General features: G+C 47.1%; 1 protein-coding gene across 3 annotated transcripts in view; it reads left to right on the plus strand.

Annotated features, from left to right (window-relative positions):
* CTIF (cap binding complex dependent translation initiation factor) overlaps nt 1–18,763 on the plus strand; it is a 144,483-nt gene that overhangs the window by 85,541 nt on the left and 40,179 nt on the right. For 2 of the 3 annotated variants that reach the window (XM_027896878.1, XM_027896880.1), the window contains 2 exons: nt 14,814–15,255; nt 16,970–17,299. In XM_027896878.1, coding sequence (XP_027752679.1) covers nt 14,814–15,255; nt 16,970–17,299 — 772 coding nt within the window. The remainder of the gene's footprint in view (nt 1–14,813; nt 15,256–16,969; nt 17,300–18,763) is intronic. The other variant, XM_027896879.1, reaches the window with a different exon arrangement.

Genomic DNA, 18,763 nt, shown 5'->3' on the forward strand with positions numbered 1-18,763 from the left:
AAAAAAAAAAAAAAAAAAAAAAAAAAAAAAAAAAAAAAAAAAAAAAAAAACACAGGAGAACTTCAGCGTTCCCTTGTGGAGGGATACCTGATTTCATCAGAACTATGTATTTTTAGGTAACTTGTTCCTGTGTGGCACCGGGGGCTGGCCTGGAGGTCAGTGAGTTGTAGCTGCCAACAGCTCTTCACAAGTGTCCAAGGCCAGGTTGGATGGGCCTCAGAGCAACCTGGTCTAGTGGAAGGTGACCCTGCCCGTAGCAGGGGTCTTGGAACAAGGTGATCTTGAAGGTCCCTTCCAACCCAAAACATTATGGAATTCTGTGAATTTTGTGAGCAATATGGAATGGGGAACAGGAGCTCATATTGCCTGTACAAGTAGAGAAGCTTAGGAGAGTAACCTGCTCTTAAGTCATAGGCTTTGGGGAAGAACATGGGAGATCTCATTTCAGCTCTCACCTTTATCAGGGGCTGCTGGACTTCACCTTCCTTGATCCCATTTGCTATATCAGGTGCCCTAGCACATCCTGAAATCCATGCAGGGAGCTGGCAAACACCAGGCCTTATGAAACCAGCACCAGAATGGGCTGGAAGTGGAATGGGATGCTATAATGCATCTCCAGTGTCACTACCATCTGGATCCCACCACATGGGTCCATAGCTATGTTGACCACGTATGAACTGGAGGCCAAAGTTCCTGTTATGCTCAGAGGGGATGTGTTCAGTGAAGTTTGGAGGATGCTTCACCCCCACATTAGTCCGGCCATCTTATAGAGAACAGATTTCCTTGCTTTATTTTGCCTTCCCATGTTGACCAGAACCAAGGAAGTCTGAAAAACAAAGAGCCGTGGGAGGAGTTGAGCCAAAACACCTCACACTGGAGGAAGCGTCGGGACAGGGATTTGTTTCTGGGCTCCCTTCAGCAGGAATGAAAACTTCATACTGAGGATTCTGATCTCAGCTGACACTGAGACTTTCATTACAGGGACATGGAGTGACAGGACAAGGGGGAATGGCTTCACACTGACAGAGGGCAGGGTTAGATTAGATATTAGAAATTCTTGGCTATGAGGGTGGTGAGACCCTGGTAGGTTGCCCAGAGAGGTTGTGAACTGTATCTTGGCCCAGAGAGGTTGTGGACTCCCCATCCCTGGAATTGTTCGAGGCCTGTTTGGATGGGGCTTGGAGCAACCTGGTCTAGTGGAAGGTATTCCTGCCTTTGGTAAGAGGTAGAACCAAGTGGTATTTAAAGATCCCTTCCAGCCCAAGTCATTCTGTCATTCTGCAATTCTGTGATCCCATTCTCTCCTGTCTCCTGGAAAGGAAAACCCTTCTCAGCCAAGGAAAGCAAGAGTGTCCACCAAGACATTTTCATGCTTGCAGAGAGTACTGTCTTGGCCCTTCTTGAGAAGCTTTAGGGCAGCAATCTCCACTTACTGCTATGCCGTTCTTGTACCTGCAGAAAATGTGCTTGTGTTTGTACCTGGGAGACGCAGACGTGGCTGATGAGATCCCTCACCCCTGGTTAGCTGAACCCCTTGCTGAGGCTGCCAGAACAAGCCCCTCTTACTGTCACCTGGGGAGGCTGACCCCAGCAAGGTCTACCAGCCAAGCTGACTTGGTGCTGCTGGTGAAGAGGAGCTGACAGCAGTCGCTGGTGTTTCAGCAGCCTGGGTGAGGTGTGCAGTGGCCTCTTTATGCCCTTGTTTTTTTCATAAACAGCTGTCAACAGAACTGTTGTCATCACAGGTGGGAGGGTTTATCCCTGAGCCCCTTAAAGGCTACTGATATTTCCATTTCAGTTAACAGTTTGCACCTTCTAAGAGGTTTCTTCCAGAAGAGAGCTGGTGGGTGGATGTCCAGCTGATGCATCTGATACATCCTAAGGCAGGAACTGGCTGAACTGGAAGGGTCTGAGGAGATGGTGGTATCAGGAGGTGTGTGGGTGCAATGCTTTTGGCCCTTCCATTTCCAAGAGAACATGAACTGACTAAACCCTTGGGATTTAGTGGGATTTTGGGAAGCTGGTTGATGAGCTGTACTCAGTTCTGCCTAAGCTGTGTTTTGGATGTCTATGTGCAGAAATATAAATGCCTTGATGTGTCGTGGGGATATGAAATCATGAGAGGATCAGGAGTGGACCCTAAAGCACTGTGGCTTTTAATCCTATATGTGAATTTCTTTCTAGGTTATTCTAGTGTATTTAAGGGACGCTATTAGTTTATTTTATGTGAAAATCTTCTCATCTGCGTTCACTATTATCTGAGTTCTCAGGCATCACCTTCTTGTCCACTGCTTCATGTCTTATCCAAAAAAAAAGGGTTTACCTCTTATTTACCTTCCTTAATATTCTACTACGTGATTAAAGATACCCATATACACACATGTGAAACCAGGATATGCACACACACATAACCAATCTGTCCCAGCATTTTGTCTCACAAAGTGTTTTCTCAGGGGGACTTTACAAAAGGAAATCTCCCCACTTCTTCCCCCAAACATCTCATGGGCAAGTCAAGAGGTTGGGGTCGCCCTCTTCAGGACCGGGTAGTTTTTGTGCCGGAAGGGGCGTTGATGGAATCCCAGCCATCACTCAGGAGCGTGCCGTGCAAGGCGTTTATTTGAAAACTCTCTGCAAGGAGCTGACAGCCCATATTCATGCGATTTTCATGCTGCCTCGGAGGGGGCTGCGCTGTTTCCAGAGCCACTCCCTTGCTGATCTATTCGTGGCCAGCGCTAGGGCTCGCTCCTTTCGCAAATAAAAATAGTCGCAGGAACGACCCTCACCCTGGGCTCGAAGATTGCGAGTTATTTTGGGTGAAGGCGAAGGTGAACGTGTTTTACGGCTGGCGTGAGCATGTCGGTTTTGAGGCTGTGAAATTTTGGAAGAGCCTTAGAAACCCGTTCCCAGAGGTCAACAGGACAAAGCTCTCCTGCTGAGCGAGTGAATAGAAATGAGTTCATAATTACAGAGTATAGTAGCAACACGTTTGCTTTCTCGCCGTTTTAATTGAGGTTTTTCAGAAAGGAAGAGAACTTAAAACAATACAGAAATGTCTTTTGTTCTTTCAGGGCCATTTACTGAGGGCTTTGCAGTGAGAGGAGAGGATGTTTATTGAAGAAACCAACAATATTAAGACGTTATTTTAGGGCCAAAGGGCCATTCCTAGCTGGAACAAAACGAAATGTTTGACATGGACTGGGTACTCACTGACAATTAACATTGAGCTAAATGGCTTGCAGTGTATTTTACTGAACTTCTGTTGGAACAGAGGAAAGAGAGGGGAAGGGAAGGAATCGAAGAAGTTGAAACAGCCCTTTCCTTCTCAGTAGGATTTCCAAATCAAATTAATTAGATTTAACAGCCCATGGTTCTGAGCCCTTGAAGCAGCATCTGGAAGTCAGGGGTTTATCCTCCTCCTTATGCTCCTGTCTTGTCCATGCCCTCCTGGAGGCTGATGGGGGTTTACTGGAGCCACCACAGGGACTGTCTTTGTGGTTGCAGAGGGAACACCCCAAACTCAGTGGGGATGTCACAGCCACCCATGCTGAGCAGGTTGCAGAGGAGTTGAACCAGCTTAGTGGTCGCTGTGAAAATCTGCCTCTTCTCCTGAGCAGACTCAGGACCAATAATATTTTTCTTTTTAAGGTCAGAAGTAAGTCTGGTGGTATACTTGTATGCTTGCAATGATGATCATTAATACTAGCATCTAGATAAATCATAGTGTTTAGAGTATAATGATCCAAAAAACTCTTCTAGGCAGCTGAAAGCACCTAAGCAAAGATGATAAAATAATAGTTGCGGTTCTGCTTAAGATTCAGAAACTGGTATTGAAGGAGAGGTCATGTTTTCAGGAACAACTGCACTAAAGGTGCATCTCAGAAAGGAATCATAGAATGATTTGGGTTGGAAGGGACCTGGAAGATCATCTCATTACAACCCCCTGCCATGGGAAGGGATACCTCCCACTAGACCAGGTTGATCCAAGCCCCATCCAACCTGACCTTGGATACTTCCAGGGATGAGGCAGCCACAGATTCTCCGGGCAAGCTGTGGCGGGGCCTCACCACCCTCACAGCCAAGAATTTCTCCCTAATACCTAATCTAAATATGTCCTCCTGTGGTTTAAAACCATTCCCCACTGTCCCAATCACAGAATATCTCAAAATGGAAGGGTCCCCTAAGGATCAAGTCCAGCTCCCTGCTCCTCGCGGGACTACCTAAAACTGAACCACGTGACTAAGAAAGCTGTGCCAGGTGAAGCTGAGCATCCTCGAGAGCGAGGTGAAGATCTCCTTGTTGGAATGACGGTCCTTTACAGCGTGTCTCCTCATGGATTAGGTGTTCACAGTCACGAAAGCCACAGCAGCTGGTACTTGCTGCACCTGAGCAGAGCCGGCGGTCTCAGGGCTGCGCCGAGGGGTTGAGAGACAGATCATCATTTCGGTTTGATTGTCTGCAGCATCGCTGGGAGTCATTACACCACGTTAATTCTCCGGGCTGCAGGTCTCTGGAGGACAATACCATCTCAGCAGTTTTGCTCCCAGAAGGACTCAGTTGGGTGAATGAATTATGGAGCTGGGCGGCTCTAATGGCCCCCGCCTGTGCCACCGGCCATGCACACCGTCCTTCTGCCCCACTGGGAGATAACCTGACTTGCCTTGAGGTTGCCTAAGGTTGCAGAGGGGCAGGAGTCTTTAATCAGCACTCTGGGTGTGCTGGGGCTGCTCGGGAGGTCCATGAGAACAAGAGGAGAGGCGTGACGCCTTCCTCGAGACCAGGTGACGCCAGGAGAAGTGTGAGAAGAACAGGGTATGCGTGCAGTGCTGCTTCCCAGAAGTGCTCTCCCCTTCTTAATGATTGGACTCAGTGATCCTAACGTTTCTTTCCCCTTTAAGTCCTGAAACACTGCAATAAGGTCTCTACAGAGCCTTCCCGAGGCTGAAGAACCCCAGGTCTTTCCTCACAGGAGCGGTGCTTCAGCTCTCTGAGCAATTTCTTATTTGGTCCTCCACCCAGGTTTGTCATCTTTATAAAATCTGACCTTTGTTAAACTTGACCTTTGACATCTTTATAAAATCACAGAATTACAGAATGGTTTGTGTTGAAAGGGACCCTAATGCTCTCAGTTCCTTCCACCCCCTGCCATGGGCAGGAACACCTTCTACTATCCCAGGTTGCTCCAAGCCCCATCCAACCAGGCCTTGGACATTCCCAGGGATGAGGCAGCCACAGCTTCTCTGGGCAACCTGTGCTAGGGCCTTACCACACTCACAGGAAGAATTTCTTGCTGACTTTTAATCTAAATCTCTCCTTTTTAAGTTTAGAACCATTTCCCCTTGTCCTATCACTATCTGCCTGTGTAAAAATCACTTTCTCTCTTTTTTCACAAGCCCTCTCTGGAAGGAAAAGCTGGAATGCTGCAGTAGGGTATCTCTGAATCACTTGGGTGTAGGGTGGGCCAGAGGGAAGAAGTGCAAGAGCTGTCCCCAGGGCAAACAGCCAGAGATGAACAGTAGAACGCCAGAGCAGTATTTTATCCACCTCAATGTGCTTTTTGGCAGAGGACTGCTCTCAGCATCTCCCCTTTGCCTGCGAGGAAACCGAGGCAGGAGGGAGGAAAGGGGGCTGTGTTTGGACATTCCCCCTCTGCAAGACCTTGCAGTGAACCTTGTGGCCACCAGATATGTGTGAAACCCCGACACCCACGAGGCTGCCCCCTCAGGGCTGCTCTCTCAGCGTCACACAGTGCAAAACACAGCTTGGCTACGTGATGCTATTTCAGCCGGCCAGAATTGAGGGAAGGAAATATAGCGGCAGGTTCCTCTGCACTAGGAAACCGATCTGTTATTGAAATGGCTTTCTCTTTGGTGGAGTGTTTCCGGCGGGGCTCCTCAGCGCTGGAAATGGGTTTGTCCATCCACACCTTGTTTTCCAGCACAGCTCCGTGGAGGTGTTGTTGGGAGTTGATCGCTGGAGCGAATATAAAGTGAAATAATAACATTTCCTTCTCACACTGTCGGTCCTCAAATGTAAATGTGCCGTTGCTGGTGATGCCTTGGAATGAGCACCCAGGGCTTCCCGCTGCCAAATTGCTCCCCAAAGTGCCTGGCAACTGAACTCAGAGATAAGAGCAAGTACAGGTTGGTGCTTTTGATGGATATAGGAAGAAGGCTTTATGGCATCCTCTGTGTCACATGAAGTCTCTCCACGAGACCTGACCCCGCTGAGGAAGTCCAGCAGCACTTCGATGGTGAGGATGCAACCTTTGAGTGGTGATTTCCAGTTTTTGGCCATGACAAGTAGCCACCCTCTCAGCAAAAGACCATTTACCACCCACTCCTTCTCCCTCCAAGTTTAACTGGGGGACGTTGGCCCCAGAGACCTGGGAGGGAGCAACGTGCTGAAGCTCTGCAGGGCCTCCTGGCATGGTCAGTGTGTGAAGAAGTTGCCAGCTCAAGTTGTTTGGGCTCTTGTTGCAGAAACAATATTTCTGTCTGACCCCAGTTAGCAACTGATGTTTGCAAAATAAAGAAGTCAAGGCACTGGAAATACTTTCCATTCCGGCTCTTGTCTCAGCCCAAAATATTACTATTAAAAATATTGCATTTATTATATGCAGCTAATGTCTTTGCTGGCCCATAAATCACCCAGGGATTTTTCATCTCCATATTAAAAAAAAAAAAAAAAAAAAAAAGAAAAGCTAACTATGCTCTATTTTTGGGTATCTGTTAACTGTTTTGTTTCCATTTATTCTTGCTGAAGCCACAGCAGTCTGTCTCCAAGGGACCATCTGTGGGAAAGAGAATCCCTAGATTGATTTGGAAGGTGTCGGGGTCATTGACAGGCATGAAGGCGCTGAGTGTCTGCTCTTTCTCTGATAATGTCTTTATTTAGCGTGACAGCCTCCGGGGCACGAGTGGACAACAGGCTCCTTTCTTTCATTTAAACCAACATTGCTCCAGCCATTCCCAGCATTGTGCAGATGCTATGGATCATCCTAATTTCCTGATTAAAGCTGGGGGTGCTGGTCCCCAAGCAGCAAGGACCAGTGACACTGGAGCTGCAGAAGGTGACCCAGCTCTGTGCCTCCCCTTCAAGCAGTGTGTTCCCATGAAAACTAGTGAGTGGAAGCTTATCCAAGAGAAAGTAAATTCTGTGAGTGAATCAGACCCTGACACAGATCAGCAAACCCATGAGAGTGTCAGGGATAGCATAAGGGAGGAGGCAGGAGTGGGGTCAAGAGTACACAACTCCTCTTCTTGAATATGATTCTGTTCATTGCAAGGAGCTAAAAGACCTGTAAAAGGTCCCTTCCAACTGAAACCATCTATGATTCTGTGAACTCTTCTTCTGACAGTGGGACAGAGCATTTGGGAAACAGCTTTGGATTGTCACTGGGTTGCAGTAAATCGATTTCCAGATCAATCCTGGTTCCCAAAGCTCCACACTAAATGTTATAGCCTGCCACAGCATTTTTAAAGAATTGTATTCAATGTGTCTGACAAAGGCTTCTGAAACACCTAAGTCCAAAGCATCTCTGCAGCTTGGGTTGGTGTTTTACTGGACCCCTAGGTCGGAAGTAATTGCTTGTCGTTGACTTTGGGTCATCTCATATGTCTGGACAGCTGTTAGGAGATCCTGTCAAATCTTGCCTTAGCTCCTACGGGAAAGACATTTATTTCTTCACTAGAAAGCACTGGTATAAATAGGATATGGAAAAAAAAAAAAAAAACAAACTAGGATGTCTCCTTGCTGCAGGTCAGAGAGTCACAGAGGTCTAAAAGAGGACAGCTGAACACAAAAGGCAGCAGGTGGGGGCTCATGGTACTATTTAGGATGTGTCTTGAGGGGCAGGACCATGGAGGGATGGTGGTGGTCTGTGTCTGTGCATCTTGGCATGGGTTTGAAGTTTATATCTCTTGGAGGATTATCAGATCTCGGGATAACTGATCAGCCTGGGTGTATTTTTAAAGGAGGCAGCCTGGAGTCTGAAGTGTAAGCTCTTTTATTGCAAAGTAGTAAAAGATGAATCTATATTCATTCAAGTCACATTCTTACCAGTAGTCCAGGATCCATTTGTGTTTGGGAAATGCTGTATACTGTGGTTTTGTCTTAGTTTAAACTATTTCATCTGAACCGGATTCAGTTCCTTGTCGCTGTATTTTCCAATGGATTTCATGTAGTTTTTGCAGTCATGTTTACAGTACGCTAAGAATCCAACAACATTATTCCAAGTAATGTAGCTTTTGTACAGAACCATTTCCAAGCAATTTCTGTGTGAAATCATTCCAGTGATTTCTACACCAGTCTGGGCAGTCAGCCTTGAAGTCCAGGGGGTGCCTTCCTAGCTGGTTGCCCGCTCTGTGCAACAAGGGCTTCCATCTGGACATCCCTGATGATTTGTGGGAGATCCAGCAACGCATTAAAAGAGCTGGTTTGGAGCTATCTCGCATGCCATCTGTACTTGGGATGTCTTTCCCAAGCTGGTGTTGCGAAACAGCCACTTAAATTCCTCCTGAAGATTCATTTCCATGAAGCTTAGAAGAAAATAGCTGACTCAGGCAGCCTGTGCAGCCAAGCATTGCAGGGTGTGAGGGCTTTCCACTGGGCTTCAGCAGTGGGCACAAGTTTGCTCTTCAGCGCTTTTGAGTCTCTTGTGAGGGATGTTTTGCCACGTCCTTCCAGTCTGTCCAGCAGTGCTGTCTCTGCTCCTGCAGCACAGCCTGGACTGGGTGTTCGTGTGCTGGTCCTGTGAATGCCCCACCCCTCACTGTGGTGGGAGAAGTTCTTCATTTATCCATTTGTTTCAGAGTCAATGGGAATTTTGGATGTACAAGACAAAAACATACTAATAGAATGGTTTGGGTTTGAGTTTGGGTTTGGGTTTGGAAAGACCTTTAGAGCTCATCTAGTCCAACCCCCTTTCGTGGGCAGGGTCACCTTCCACTAGACCAGGGTTGCTCAGAGCCCTGTCCAGCCTGACTTTGAATGTTCCATGGGATGGGGTATCCACCACCTCCCCGAGCAACCCGTACCAGTGTTTTACAGCCCTCGTTGTAAAAATCAATGCTGTTGCTTTATAGTGACTCTAATTACGCTGTAAAGGCCAAACGAAATCATCTCTAACAAACAAAGGCAGACGTGATGTCCAGGCACAAGGGAGAGAGCTGCCAGCAGTGGTTGAACCCCAGGACCCGGGTGGTGACAAGAGTAAGTTGTGCCCATGTAGGCAGCTCACATGAAGGTTTCGTAATGCTTTTCCCAGCAGCCAGGGGCTGTGAGCCTCATCAAAAACATCTCTACCCCCATAGCATTGTTTCTGTTGGCTGTGCTTGTCTTCTGGTGTTCGTTGTATGTTTTCGAAGATGCACACATGTAAGACTTAAAGCATGCACTTCATCTCAGCTGTTCAAAGGTGGTTCTAAATCTTGATCACCACCATTTTGACAGGTGGATTTTCTACGCTTCCAAAATGCTGTGTCTGTCCAGACAGCGTGGGCTTGGTCTAGCATTTGGGGTGGCCTCTAGCCCAAGTGACAGAAAGGCATGAAAGAAGTGTGAATAATTTCATTTTTGTTCTCAGGAGTGGACATGACATCTTGTTCCCTTCTCATCTGAGAAAAATGCAAACAAAAATGAAACTGGAGCCAAGTGAAACCGGTTTGAGAGAGAAAGCCGAGGGGAGAACACACACAAATCCTGTGTTCTTCATCCTTGGAGCTGGTGGTTGTTGCTTTCTGTGGGGTTTTGAGGTTTTTGATTAAATTGTGTGGAACTGTCAAGCTTATTTGAGTGTTTCCCACTCTCAGCCACAGCAAGGATAGAAAATGGCCAGAGCTGGGCTGTGATGCACTGAAGCAACACTGAGTTGTTGTTATTATACACGTGAAGCATCAGAGCGCCTCTGATGGAGGTAGGCTTGGTGAAGAATACCTTTGGGGGAAGTCAGGCCTTTCTCCTTGTTTTATTAACAGCAGTATTCCCCAGAGCTCCAGGACCAGTTTTAGATGTTATAAAATTCCACCAGCTCCTCACTGAGATCCGTTAGGCCATCCAGTTTGGGCCACAACATCCCTTAGGTGCCCAAAGCCAGTGATGATGGGTCTTTCTGACCACAGCAGTACTGCCATGCCCAAACCTCTCCAGCAGCACCTGCCTGGGGGTGCCAGTGCAGTTATTTATGGAAATACATCACACAAAGTGAAGCAGCTGGTTTGGCTGGAATACACTTAGTTCAGAAAGGCTGGACCTGGAGAAATTGGTTTGTTCAGGGAATGTTTCAGAGGACTTTGCTTGTTCCTACCCTTTCCTGGGCAGCTAGCTGGTACAGGTGGGAAGAACCCACTTGCTAAATTGTGAATGTGACTCAGTGGTGACTCTAAGAGGTTTTGTTTCTTTAGTTTCCCTCCATCAATGGGAAGTTGTGGTGGCATTTTCAGAAGGGAGGTAGAGAGCGGTGGCCTGTCATCCCACAGATCCAACCCCACCAGTTCTCCATTTTCAGGTGCAGTTGCTGAGCTCCTTGGGGATGCTCTGCTACCCCAGCTTTGAGGGGTATCATTAATAAGTGGGATCTGGTGTCATGAGAGTGGAAGATCCCAGAAAGTCCATTTCTGCAGCCGATCCTGGAAGTGTTCAAGGCCAGGTTGGACGGAGTTTGTAGCAGCCTGCTCTAGGGTAAGGGGTGCCTGCCCATGGGAGGGGAATGGAACTGAATAATCTTTAAGGTCTCTTCCAAATCGAACTATTCTGTGACTCTGTGATCTTAATCTGTTCCTTATAACCGCAATTGCTAGTTAGTGTCAGACAAGTCAATAGCAAAGCTGATCATGAGACACTTACAACCCCCTTCTGTCAGGGAATTGCAGAGAGTCAGGAGGTCCCCCCGAACCTCTTTTTCTCCAGGTTGAACCCCCCCAGCTCCCGCAGACACTCCTCATCAGACCAGTGCTCTAATGTAACTCCTTAGCTCTCAGTGTTTGCAAGAATTGCCAAACCAAATCTCCTTGCAACCGCCAGGAGAATGTAACCCCGTGTTGTCCTCCAGCTCTCCACATGCCAGACAAATGGTGGGAGCTCTTGGAGGACTTTTCTTGCTCAGGGGGATACAGGCAGGGCTGACAGGACAGAGCAACTGTGTTTTAGACCACAGCTGTCCACGTGTCTGGAGTTATTTTCCCCAACCTTGTGCCTTCCAGCTCCTTTCCCTGGGAGCAAACGATGTACTAAAAACTTGCAGGAATCCTGTATTTCTGAGCACGTAGGCTGGTAATCACTGAGACAGCTGAAGCCTTAGATTTGTTTGCGTAGGCTTCTACAACAGAGCAGACATTTGTCAGACCTAAATTCTGTTGAAAGGTATCTTGTTTAGTTAATTAAATAAAAAAAATGGGTGGACAAACAATAGCAGAAGCAAAACCATCCTATTTCCAGCTTGGCAACCCGGAGTACTCAAAACGCCTTGGGTTTTTTTTCCAGTTTCTTTGTGTCTCCCAGTTTCTACAACAACTGATGGCCAAATCCCCCAATCCCACTGAAGTCAGGGGGAGTTCTGAACTGAATTGGAATTCGGCCTTTGAAGTGAAAATAGGTTAAATGGAGTCAAGAGATAAGAAACCTAGATTGTCTAGATACTTTTTCTCATAGCTGAAGTAGGGCCCCCCCCTGTAAGGCATGCACAGCTAAGGATGATCTGAGGACAAGGGAAGGATTTCCCAGTAACTGTGGCATTTTTCTGGGGTGAATTCTTGCTTTTCTTGGAGATGTTGCTGTGTGATTGAGGTGTCAGCAGTTCCTCCCTTCAGCATCTCGGACCTAAAAGCCTGGGTTGGGAAGCGCCTTTGTGCTCCTACCTGGTCTGGTTCCCTAAGCTTGGCACATCACTCCAAGGCACCATCTTGGGACAACACTTCAAGCTGCCATCTGTGTACCTGCATTCCTGCCCTTGGACAAGCACGAGGTTGTTTCCATCAGCAACCCACAGTGGGTGCATGGTGGAGTTCCCAGGTCCCCCTCTTTCCCCTTCCTGGGGCTCTGTATGTCCCCAGCTCCTTGGTCACACCTGAGAGCAGGGATGGGTCACCCCAAGCTCCCAGGCTTCGAGATGCTGTGCAGTCAAGAAACTATTAAGGTCTGGGCCCCGTTCTCCCTGCTTTGGCTCTTCTTCCCCACAGATCCTATTTCTTCTTGGCTTTTCTTCTTCACTGGGGTGTTGGGAAGATAAAAGCACAGAACAGTCTTTGCCTGAATGCTGGATGATCGTCTACACCCCTGCCTGCTGCCAAGTCACGGACATTGCTCCTTGTTTGCCGTCCTCCTTCCTCTTATTTCTTGCAGGTTTTTTTTTTTTTTTTTTCCCAGAGCTTGTTTAACTCTGATGTTTTCCATCCTGTGGTCAGTGACTGCAGAACTTTGGTCTGTGTTTGCTCTGCCCCTTGCCATGGGGGTATCACCTTTTATCTGTTCTGTACAGGGATGTAGATGCCTGTCCTCCCCAGTCCTATTGCAGCAGCCCCAAACTGAACAATCTTGCACATACCACACAGGCTTAACTGGTTTGTTTTTTTGTTTTTTTTTTAATCTTGAACTTTTTTTTCATCCAGAACCCTTAAATACAAAGGGTTTGGCTTATAATATCCTATGTCTTTAGGAAAAGAACTGTCCCTGCATGCATTTCTTGCAGGAATTTACAGCAGAGTTTTAGTTCCCAGCTCATTTTCCAGGCATTTTCCCCTACTTCTGTTGAAATTGAAGCCGTGTCTGTGTGCAACTTCTATAATTTCTATGCAATATTTACAAATTAAATACAGTAGCAGACTGTCTGGCTTATAACCCAAGACTTGAAGTGCAACCAAACAGTTAAACTCAGATGTTTTGAGAGACAAGCAAAACCCCAGAAAACAAAATTCTTGCACACTTAAACTTGTGAGGGCTTAGTATCAGATAAGGGTTTTAACTAACTTTTATTTTGACATTCCCTTTTAATAAGCGTTGCTCTTTACAGAGCGGTTTATGTGATTGCGTTACTGAGAGGAAACAAAGAAATGCCAGGAAAACTTGATGTGGAGGATCTGTACTCATAAAATGCTTGTAAGCTCCAGAAAACAGGAAAGCTTTTCCCATCTCTTTTTTTTTTTTTTTTTTTTTTTTTAAATTCCCTGCCATTCAGCTTTCAAAAAAAAAAAAAAAACACCTGAAAAACCACACACTGAATATCTCAGAAAACCGGATCTGGTGGTCTGAGACTAAACACAAATTCCTTCCAGTGCCATGAACAAGCCTCTTCGTCCTGTGTTTGCCAAACATGAGCCCTCGCTCTTTATGGTTAAAAGCCAGTTGGCCTCAGAAAATAGGTTTTAACTCCTGGGGATGCCAAGGAATACAGATTCCATGGGCAGATGGCTTTGGCAGGCGGGGTTGGAGGCTGTTGTGAGCCACTGACCATTGAAATGTATTTGTGAATGGCTGCTTCCTTCGTCCGAGCGCCCTGAGCTGAGCGGTGCCAGTGATGAAAATAAAGTTAATTGCTGTGGGACGGGTTTAAAATAAAAGCTGCTATTTATCCCAATGGAGGTGAGGGTTTGGGGTAAGGGCTGAGGCTGAGCAGGGGTTTTATGGCTACCAAACCAGTACAGATGCAGACTGCTGCGGTCACCGCAGCGCTCACAGTTGTTTTCCTGTTTCTGGGGACGATCCTGGGGACGTGTCCTGTGCCACCCTCAAACACTGCTCCCAGCAGCCTTGTAAGGAGCCAGGCATTAAGACATCCCACGTGCTCTCAGAGCCAAGACTGAGTGTTAAAAAAGCAGCAGGGAGCTGGGGGTGTGCCTAGGGTAACCCTGCACTGTCCTGGGTGAAGGCAGTCAGTGCCAGGACCATCTCCATCTTAGCTGCATCCTTGATGATGGCATTCCAGCTCTGCCTTCTCCACTGGGGACAGCCACGCTGCAGCCTGTTTGGAAATCTGAGATGTCTGAGGCTGCCAAAGCATTTCTTCCATTTGACTGTTGTTTTTTTGGAGATCTGCCATCTCGGCTACCGGTTACAGCCAGCACACAGGGGCTTGCTCACTCCTTCTGAGACATTGTAGTCTCTCGAGTAAACCGTTTTTTGGGCAGTTCCTCCTCTTTGTGGTTGTTGAACTTCCCTGTCATCCCTTTGGAGCTCTGTGCACGCAGCCCTCCATCTGGAGGTTGTGGTCCTGGCTCCCCGTGCTGCCAGAGCCAAGCATGGCCCTCAGCTTCTTCATCCATCCGTGTTCCCTGTCCCACTGTGGCAATGATGAAGGACATCCATAAAGTAAGGCCAAACAAAACCATTTGGTGTGGGCAAATGTTTATTTTTTCCCACCTAGAAATTCCTGGTACACTCAAAATGGTTCACTGCAAACCTGTGCAGCAGCGTGCCGTGTTGGCAGGCAAGAGGAGCAAGTGATGCTGTTGTATCCCAGGTGTATCAGGAGCTCCTTAAGACTTCAGAAAAAAATAACTCCTGGTATTTCTAAGCCTACCTGACTTCCTGCTGCTCAGCTGGGCTAGCCAGGTTTTCCCTGTTTAGTGTGGAAGTAACACAGAAAACACAGAAGCCTGGGGGAGTTTTTCCTGGGAAGCAAAGTCATGTTGTTTACCTTGAAATAGGACTGTTAGTGAAAGAGATTTAGAAGCAAGAGTTGGTAGGAGATAGTTAGATGCCAAGAATTTGGCTCCCTTTTTGTGGTCCCCTGCCAAGGGCCAGGCTGTCTGGTGGGACAGATGTGTTGTCCAAGCAGAAACATGGAGGAGTAGATGAACTTAAGACTTTCTTTGACCTTCCAGGCGACAGCAGAGACTTCCCAGTGGGAACAAGTCTCAGCAGCACACGGATCATCAGCAAGGTGGCACCAAACATAACAGGGACCACCAGAAGGTCTACCAAGGAGGCCAGGCCCCCCACTCCTCAGGCAGGACGGGCCACCACGGCTACAGCCAGAACCGGAGATGGCACCACAACCAGAAGCACTCGCCCAACGACAAAGAAACGCACAGAAACGCCAAAGAGACTGAGAATCTGAAAATCGAGGACACCTCGGCCTGCACGGTTCACAGCCCCGTGGAGGCGCCTCGAGGCCCCGAGGCTGTGGAGAAGCAGCCCCAGCCGTATCCCCCAGAGTCGGAGACCAAACGGAAGGACAGCGCTCACGAGCGCGTCGGGGAGAGGCCTAAGATCAACCTGCTTCAGTCTTCCAAAGACAGGCTGCGGAGGAGACTAAAAGAAAAGGTATTATTTTCTTGGGGGAACCTCGAGTTTCTGGGTTTTTTTTTAAGAGTCTGGCTGTTGGCCATTCTCCACACAAAGGGTGGGGTGGGCTCAAGGGACCTTTCCATCTATGCACCTGACTTATCTTAAGCTCCTGGTGTCAGCACTTCTCATGAGGTGTCTTTGTGCTTCCTCAGGAGGCTTTTTATTGACACGGTTAAGGCTCCAAGCTTGACTTTTTTGGTCGAGGTCACTGCCAGCTTGAGTTCTCCAAGGAGTGGGAACTCTCCCCCTATCCACGGGGGAAGGCTTCACCCTACCCTTGGGGAAGGCTGGTGCACACACGAGCTCCCTCTTGGTCTGCAGAGCTCATCCACTTCGCAAAAAAACATCCGAAAAAGGCAATTTGTCTCTCTGCAATTACAGAGCTAAATCCCAAGCTTTTTGCCTTTTGAGTGCTGAATAGTTGGACTCCGGTACTTTAAAGTTGATATCCGTTTATCTCTGCAATGAATTGAAACGCCCTTATCTTTTCCCCCTTCCTTCCAACAACCCAACAATAACAAAACTATTACATGCAAGTGACGGAGGAGAAATCCTTTTTGGAAACAATATTCAGCCACAGATTTCTGAGGAATTTGGAGATGATATCTCCATTTGCCCCCTGTGAAACTCGGATTCTTGAGATTCTTTTGTCAGAGTGGAAAACGCATCCAAGAGTGTATCTCTAATGAGATTTCCAAAATACAGAGCAAAAATAACATGAACACATACAATTCCATGGGAGTGCATGCTGGAAATTTATACCTTTGAATGCATGAGGATTTACTATTTCTGTATGTGGATTGGGGGGGGGGGAGGAGGAAGAGATTTTGTTAGTTATTTTTATGTTCTTTAAAGCAATGGGAGTATAGCAGAGACCTTCAGTGTATTCTTATTAATGCTCTTCTTGAAAATTTAGAATCGTATAAGAAACATACATATAAACACCCACTCCTGGGTGGGTGTTGTGAAAACACCAACTGCTGGTTGGTGTTGTCCAGAAAACTGCTACGGATTTGTATTGCATAGTGCATTGTAAGATTGAGGTAAATGTGCAGAAAGCAACAGAGTAGAACAAGTGGGATGCATGCCTTACACTGGAGAGAAGGAGCAATGCATGATAAAATGTTGAAAAGGAGCAATAATTTCTATGGTAATGATGTGAAGTGAAAAGTGTAACAGCCAAGAGATGGAGAAGCTGAGAGTCTTTCTTATGCTGGGATTGTGTGACAACTTTGATCTCAGTTTACATTCTTAAATATATATTAAAAAGTAGGTATTTTTGTAGGATTGTTGTCTGAGAGTTTTGCGAACATCAGTGTGCTTTCTAAGCAGAGACACCAAAAATGTCCATTATCATGAGGCAGACACCAGAAACTGGTCCAGGATGCCAAAGCCGGTCAGGGATGGTCAGACTTTGGCACCCTGGCTCAGGACCTTCAAGGACATCTTCCTGAGCTGAGGGGGAGGACAGGGGGATGGAGTGCTGTGGGAAATGGGGAAAGAGAACATTTCTAGGGCAGGATTCACGCGCTTGTAGCTTTCAATGCTGAGATTATACCATCGTGCTGCTAAAAGATGCTTTGTCTTTTCTCTTTTCTCTGTCTGTTTATATGTCTCCCCTATCCCCTTCCCCCTTTGCTGCTTCTGCAAGGACAAGGGCTGATATGTCTGTTTTTTCCTTGTGTAACAGACGCCTTGTCTTTCCCTTTTCACGGACCAGGACGAAGTTACGGTGGAAACCACCGACCCTGAAAAGAATAAAATGGACAAACTAATTGAAATTCTCAACAGCATGAGGAACAACAGCAGTGATGTTGACTCCAAGCTCACCACATTCATGGAGGAGGCCCAGAACTCCACCAACTCTGAGGAGATGCTGGGTGAGATAGTCAAGACCATCTACCAGAAAGCGGTGACGGACCGCAGCTTTGCTTCCACAGCAGCCAAGCTCTGTGACAAAATGGCCCTTTTCATGGTGGAAGGAACCAAGTTCCGGAGTCTGCTCCTCAATATGTTGCAGGTAAAGAGAAAAAAATTAGTTGGTTAGATGCCTGCAGCATCTCCTCACCTGCTCCTACCATCTGTTTGGAGCTGAGCTGCTTCCAAATTCCTTTTGAACCCAAGTGAGGAGAGGATGGAAGTGTACCTGCCGTTTTGTCTGTGCACAGTTTTAGTGGTCACCACAGAAAATGTGGCACTGAGGGCGTTGTCAAGTTGCTCTTCATTCCTATTTCATGAACTCTACGTGGAATTACAGAATCTCACACCAGGGCCCATCTGTGAAACGAGTCAGTTGCTTGAGGCAGCATCCCCATGGCGTGAAGAGAAGTGAACTGGGAGGGTCTTACAGTGTGGGCAGTTAGAGTGGAGGGTCCATCTCAGCACCAGCAACACCGAGTTAAGTCATGATCCCTGAGTGGGCTGTTGGTTGCATCACCTGGCTGAAGGGCTCACTCCTGGTTTCTGGTTGCAAACAAAACTAAATTTGTGTCTTCGCCCACTATTCTGTGTGTCTTGTTTACTGATGTCTGCAGGACTGCTTTTTTGGTCTGCTCCAAAACCATCAGTGACAGCGAAGTTGCAGGAGGGCAGGAAAAAGCAGTGGCTCTGATAACTGATCCCTGAGGTTAATGGCTGGACTTGGGTGTTCTTGGAGGTCTTTTCCAACCTAGATGATTCTCTGATAGTGGTGGATGATGGGGAAAAAAGGCTGCCCATGGTCTGCTGAGAAGAGCATTTTTTTACTGTAGCACAACCATCAGAGTGGGAGTTGCCTTCTGGGAAGGTGTCACATGCACCTCCAGCTTTCTGCCTCTGGAGACAGAGTTGAAACCATGAATTTCCATCCCTAATTTAATGTGCATCTCCATTGGCTGTTCCCACACACACACACACACACCCCTCATCTGGGGAACATACAGAGCTCCATTTTTTTGACTGATCTTCTTGTTCTATTGTTTTCTTGTTGGAGATCCTCTCTTGGATGCTGTGCCTGGCTTTCTGTACACTGAGTTGGCTTTTGGTCATCACAGCAAGAAGGGAAATGAGGAATAAAATTATGAAAATCAATATTTAATGTAACCTAAGATAATTCTGCAAAGTTTCTGCTCCAGTTTTGCTTCAGTCATTGCTCTGGGTCAGTATCACTCCCTAACCCATTCTTTCTCATCTCTGTCCTGCAAAGCCCTTGGGCAGCACAGAAACCTGCCCGTTGCCTGTAGCAGATGGTGACTTTTTTCCAGATCACTTTATTTCCAAAGCAATTATAAATCAGAATGAGACAAATTGCAGTCAGAATCAGTCCCAGATTTAGCAACAAGGGGCTGGAGGGAGCTCTAAACCCTCTTTACATCCCACTCGTCCCATTTCAGGTCACTCTTGTATCTCCTTCTGTGCGGCTGAGTGACCTAAGAAATACAAAATAAAGTCCGGGAACAATGGCCAGGGGTTGCAAGAGTGTTAGCGAAAAATTGAGGCTGATGGG

This window comes from Empidonax traillii, unplaced genomic scaffold (genome assembly GCF_003031625.1).
Source record: "Empidonax traillii isolate 1590-97213 ecotype Southwest subspecies unplaced genomic scaffold, ASM303162v1 scaffold519:size850040, whole genome shotgun sequence".
Classification (NCBI taxonomy): Eukaryota; Metazoa; Chordata; class Aves; order Passeriformes; family Tyrannidae; genus Empidonax; species Empidonax traillii.